The following is a 5,750-nucleotide window of genomic DNA, read 5'->3' as shown; positions in this document are numbered from 1 at the left end:
CTTTCTGAGCTGTAACCAATTAGCCCGAACAGCCCCCTGCGTGGCAGGTGTCAGGGTATTGATTATCCTCACTTTGCAGACAGGGAGCTGAGGCAGAGTGCAGGGACTTGCTATAGGCCCCGCACTGAGACAGAGCCAACACTGGGGTTAGACCCCAGCCTTTCCCAGCTCCCAGCCAAACCCTCAGGGCCACGGGCAGCACGTGTGGAATCGGGATTGCTTGTTCTTTGGCATCTCTAACATGGGGGGCAGCTTTGTCCAGCCAGGTGCTGGGAGCTCGGACGCTGCAGCATATGCCTGCTGACCCATCCGTGAGAGACCCCATTGCTGTGAGCAATGCCCCACCGCCAGTCCCTCCTAGGAACAGTCAGTGAGATCTGGCCTGTGTGTTTGTGCAGAGAGGAGTCCTTTATATTCTCTCTACCCTCTTCCCACCCTGTTCAGGGTAAAAGCCGCTCTCGAGTGGACCCTCGTATCAGGAAGCTTATAAATCCCTAAGGCAACCCCTCCAGCCTGCTCCCACCCTCTCCGCTGCAGCGTTACAAAAGCTTGAACCAAAATCAAAAGCGCCCGAGTGTGTCCAAAAGTGTCTCATGGCATCGTGCATCGTGGCAGGGGAAGCCAGATGTGCCTTCAGTCTGCCGTGGTCTTGCCCAGGTTGATGAGCACAGCGGGTGGTGGTGGCGGTGCTAGCGGAGGGGGGCAATGCGGGATGGGCGCTGGCAGCATCTTGGCAATCTGTGGGAGAGGCTGCTTCTCCCATTCGCCCTGCAGAGAGAGGGAGAGGTCAGTGAGAACAAGAGGGGATAGAGGCCTGGGTGGGACCCTGCCATATCACATGGGGCTCCAAGGGCCAGCCTGCTCCAGGGTGCAGGCTGGTGGAGCTCAGCTGGTTGCTAGTCTCTCCGTCTCTTGTTTTGTATGCCTCTTCTCATTTTCCACAGCACTTGGAAGCAGCAGGTTGCAGACACGTGGGACCATCAACCTCAGTGGAGTGCAGTGAAAAGCCTGGTACAAACACACAACAAACAGGTCCCTGACCCAAGCACCCTGTCAGCTCTGCTGAAGACTACAGATGGATACCCAGGGAGATCATCCTGGTCAGCATGATCACAGCACACCAGCGGTCTAACGTTGGTCAAGCTTTTCTTTAAGCATCAGGGCAAAGGGGGGGGCTTGAAGGGGAACAACCACGTCATTTTGCAGCTGTTTTCAGGAAGCGCCTACCACCTGTGAAGCATGGGAGAAAGCACAAAGGTATTTGCTTGGAAGTACAACACAGGCAGGATGGAGGTGGGCACTGTAGGTCACTTAGAGGTAGGACAATCACCTCCTGGTGCTGAATGGGACATTAGCGGTAGAGAGGGGCCGTGAAGAGGAATTGCTGGTGGGATGCAGAGGGAGGGCGACATGGTCAAAGCGAAGTGATCTTTGCTGTAATGTTCTGATAGCCGTGAGAAGGGCAAGCCTGCCTTGGTGAGGGCCACAGCCAGGGAGAAGGATGCTGGGTTATTTGAGACACCAGGGACATTTATAGACGTGCTCCAGGAGGGGAGGGAGGCTCTTTAATTACAGCAGCTCCAAAAGCCATTGTGATGAAAGCACCTGGACCGTCACTTGTATCAGCGTCCCCACGCTAAAAAAGGGACAGTGGGAACGCTTTAACTAAAGTTCATCAGCCGAGCTGTCGTGAAAGCGTCCCCACCGCCATTTTTTTTTTAGCGCGGGGACGCTGATACGCACGACTCTGGAGTCTGCTGGAGTAATTACCATGCTCCAGCAGACTCAATTAATTTAATCAGCTCCAACGCGCTGTAATTACAGCGCGTCAGAGCAGCCTCGCTGCACGTGTGTGGGCGCCCCAGGTGATCGGAGCGCGGACAAGAGCTTTGGCTGCATGGGCAGATGGGAGAGGTCACATTTTAGTGCTGGTGCAGAACGAATCGGCAAGGTCGAGACAGAGCCTGGACGTGAGACCCTAAAGAAAGGTTTGAGTCAAGGATGAGGCCTGGCTTATGGGCCTGAGCAGCAGCTACGACAGTGGTATTGTCCATGGAGGGAACAGAAATGGTTTGGCAGGGGAAGCTGAGCTGTCTTTTACCCATTTTGAGATTAAGGTGATATCTAGATGCCTGCAAGGAAACATCAGAGAAACAGGCCAAAGTCTGAGCTGGGACAAAAGGAGACAGACTTGGGGGCACGTGGGTTTCCTGCTCTGCACACTTATGTCACCACCATTATTACCATCACAGCGGGTGTTGCCCTGGAGCCTCAATTCTGGCCTTGCATCTCGAGAAGGTGAAGTCAGTGAAGGGCCTGGACACCTCTGGGAGCCAACTGATCGACTGCCCTTCTTACTCCGAGTAACCTGTAACTTTAATAAGCAGTGCTGCCCATCGTTTGTTCCTAATGACCGTGATGACTGAGGCTGCCTCCTACGATTCTGGCCTCACAGCAGAAGGAGCACAGTTTAAAACACAAGGCGAATAGTCGTGTGTCTTGTTTGAATCCTTTAAATAGCCAGGGGTGGGCTACTGCTCTGGCTGAACAGAAAAGCAGGATGGCATTGCCTGAGCCTAAGTAACCCATGACTTTGGTGCTCATGGCGGTGAGGGTCTGCGACAGCCGTGGCTGGAGTCAAGCACCCCACACCCAGCTGTCCCTGCGCACCTCACTCCAGACCTGCAGTGGCCCTGGAGTTGAATGCAGGGGCTCATCCCTCTCTGCCCCTCACCCTGGCCTGTAGCACCCTTGCTGCGCTCTTCTACATGCAACTTATCCCTGCCATTGAACTTCACGCGTGGCCTGTAGTACGGCTCTCGTTCCAGTCTGGGACCCCGCTCAGGTCTCTGACTGTGTCTTGCATCCGACTGGCACGGACATCTGCTGTTCCAGTTCCAGGCATCCTTACATCTCTGCTAACACGCTTCAAAGCTTATGGGTAACACCCTCTGTGCTTGAGTGTATTTTTAAGGTATAACAAGGGCATCTAGAGCATATGGAGAGTTGTTCTTTTTGGTGTGCGTGTGTATAAATCTAAATAAATACACTGACAAACTATTCCAGCCCAAAGTCTCAACAGGCTCTTGCAGAGGTGGATGCCAAAGAGCCCTTTCTTTCATTACGCACAAGTGTTACCTTGAAACACCCTCCGAGCAAGACAAGGATTTTCATTTTACTAAATAATTAAAGGCATAAAGCTCCTCCAGCAAATCGCATATGAGCGGGGAATCACTGGCCTGCAGGAAGGCAAGAGGCTAATTAGAAGCTCTCCAGACAGAAATACTGTAGCAGACAGGAGGTGTTTTAAAATCCCACTCAAATTTGAAAAGCAAACAGAGCGGGAAGACCACGGCCTGCTTTCTCTTTCTTTATTGGCTTGTAGCCTCCAGGTGACCGACTTAGTGTCGATGCCGGCTGCATGCTCATTCCCCATTCTTTCTGCGCTGCTGCCATGCAAACCTATTGAATCGAGACGACTGCAAAGAAGGCAGTACCCGCCAGCCCTGCAGACAGGTGGCACAAGGCCTATGCTCCAGTGAAGTCTTTGAAATAGGATTTAATTGGCATACAGCCAGCATGCAGAATTTCAGCCCAGTGAGTTTAAATGAACCCTAACATCTCTGGGGTAGGTTTGTATGGCAGAAGCTAAAGGTCTTCTCTTTTGCCAAGTCACATCTCACAGGGGGAGTTTCGTGGTAAGTGTTACCTTATTTCTCAGTGCCTTTTTTGTCTTTCCCTCCACTGCTCCACGTTACACCCATCCTCCAAAAGACAATCGTTTTAAGTTCTCCTGCACTTGCAAAAATGCTGTCCAAGGGTGAGGGTAAGATGAGACCTACCTGATCTCAACCTGCAACAGCTTTATCCCGACTTCAGATCTTTTCCCTTCAAAGATCTCTGCGCACTGTCCCATCCTCTGTTCCCTGTATCCCCATCCTACTGAGATCGCTCAGACTCTTACAGGGCGGTTCTTGGGATCCGGTGTGATTTTTGCAAACTCCTGAATTATAGCTCTTTATTTCTAATTGCTACTGGAGGACCTTCGGGCTTGAAAGTCAGGTCTGTTCTGAAACGTGGCCCTAGCGATGGCCCCATGCAACTTATGTTGAATCTCCTTACATCTTCCTAGGGTTTCTTTTTTCTTCCCCTGACAGTGCTCATTAGTGTGGTGTGTTTTTCTAAATGTCAGTGCTGCAGATTCATCCTGGGTATCTCCCTAGTGCAGTGTAGTAGCAGTGTTACTGAGCTAGCTTCAAATCAGCTAGCGTGCAGGTGAGTAGCGGTGTAGTCACAACAGCATAGAGCTCAGCGTGGGGGTCATTGCCCCAGTATTTCCTCTGCTCTGTGCGCAAATTTTGCAGCCACATTGAGCTCCACATTAATGTGGTTACCTTGTGGGAAGCTAGCTCTGGCATGGGGATACTCTGCAGTCATAGAAGGGACTGCAGTGTAGACCTACCCTGTGAGCATGTCTGCACCTCCTCTCTGGAGAGCCTGGGACACAGCTGAGAAGCCAGCAAGCACTGCCCTGCATGCACTCAGCGGTTAAGCATTGTAGAGGTGTGCGTGGCCCAGCATCTCTGTCATGGGCACACACTCGGGACCCTTCCAGGCTCTCTGCATTGCCTAATTCCTTGGTCTGGGCATGTCAGAGTAGGAGTGAATGGGTGAGGACTCATCCTCGGTGGCTATCCGAACCCTGCAGGGATATGGTATAGACACAGCCTTACTATCAACCCAGGTCCTTTCCTTCTTGGGGAACAGCAACAAGAATCCAAATGCTGCCAGGTGTGCACTTCCCATCACCTCAAGTTGCTTTGCACCTGCTTCCCTGCCGGGAACTCAGTAAGGCAGCCTCTCGAAGAGGCATTGGAGAGAACTGCCTCTATCTCCCACTCCCAGACTTGGCCTGGCCTTGGCGTGCTGAGAGGAGAATCAAGCAGGAATCCCCTTTGCTGTCACCACGGTCAGTGGCTCCAGCTCTGCTAGAGACGTGCAGGGAGCAGGTCTGTTTTGCAAAGTCCTGTTTCGCAGGGGGTGGTTTCGCAGTAAGTCTTACCGTACTTTTCAGAAGTTTCCTACCTACCGGGAAGCGGACGGCTGAAGATTTATTGCAGTGCATGGAGATCGGAGCAAAGCCATAGAGGGATTTCAGGACATCTCTGCTGAATGCATTCCATGGGACAGAAGCAAACTGCTGCGTGACCGAGGTCTGTGGGCACATGCAGATCTCCTCGTCGTTGAACCTAATGCAAGAGAAATGTCAGGCAGGGAAATGGAAAGGGCCGGACTGACTTCTTTTCCATGCAGGACATGATCCTGAAAGGGGCTGCTCAGCACTTGCATGGTTTGGACAGGGGTGGTCCTGCCTCGGGCAGGGGGGTGGACTCGAGGTGACCTCCAGCGGTCCCTTCCAGCCCTGCTTTGTGATTAGGCATGCTGAAATCAGGGTCTCTCATAGCAAAGCCTTGGAGCTTGGGCTTTCATTATATGTGTGCATTATGTACCATGCATATGACCCTGCTCAGCCACTACCTTGACGAGGGCTATGTAAGCAGGTGGACAGAGAGATGATTGATAGAAATAACAATGAGGTGTGACCCTGCTCATTCAGTAACTCTGATGAGATGAGGCCACGCTTGGAGAGGCACAGCTATTTCTTGTCTAATGTGCTCTATCCTGCTGAATTCCCCCTTGCAAACTGATAGTTGGAAAATGAAGGCCCAAGACGGGGGGTGGAGGGGTGG

The 5,750-nt window shown here is 52.2% G+C and overlaps 1 protein-coding gene across 1 annotated transcript in view; it reads right to left on the bottom strand.

Annotated features, from left to right (window-relative positions):
- Positions 1-385: 385 nt before the first annotated feature.
- The window catches only part of DBH (dopamine beta-hydroxylase), a 22,907-nt gene continuing 17,542 nt past the window's right edge, over positions 386-5,750 (bottom strand). The window contains exons 11-12 of the mRNA XM_019540894.1: positions 5,090-5,249; positions 386-768 (exon numbers count right to left, since the gene is read on the bottom strand). Coding sequence (XP_019396439.1) covers positions 634-768; positions 5,090-5,249 — 295 coding nt within the window. The 3' untranslated portion in view covers positions 386-633. The remainder of the gene's footprint in view (positions 769-5,089; positions 5,250-5,750) is intronic.

Source organism: Crocodylus porosus, unplaced genomic scaffold (genome assembly GCF_001723895.1).
Source record: "Crocodylus porosus isolate Cpor-Errol unplaced genomic scaffold, CroPor_comp1, whole genome shotgun sequence".
In the NCBI taxonomy this organism is placed as follows: Eukaryota; Metazoa; Chordata; order Crocodylia; family Crocodylidae; genus Crocodylus; species Crocodylus porosus.
Note: the sequence above shows the minus strand (reverse complement) of the source record. Positions and strands in the feature narration are given on the sequence as shown.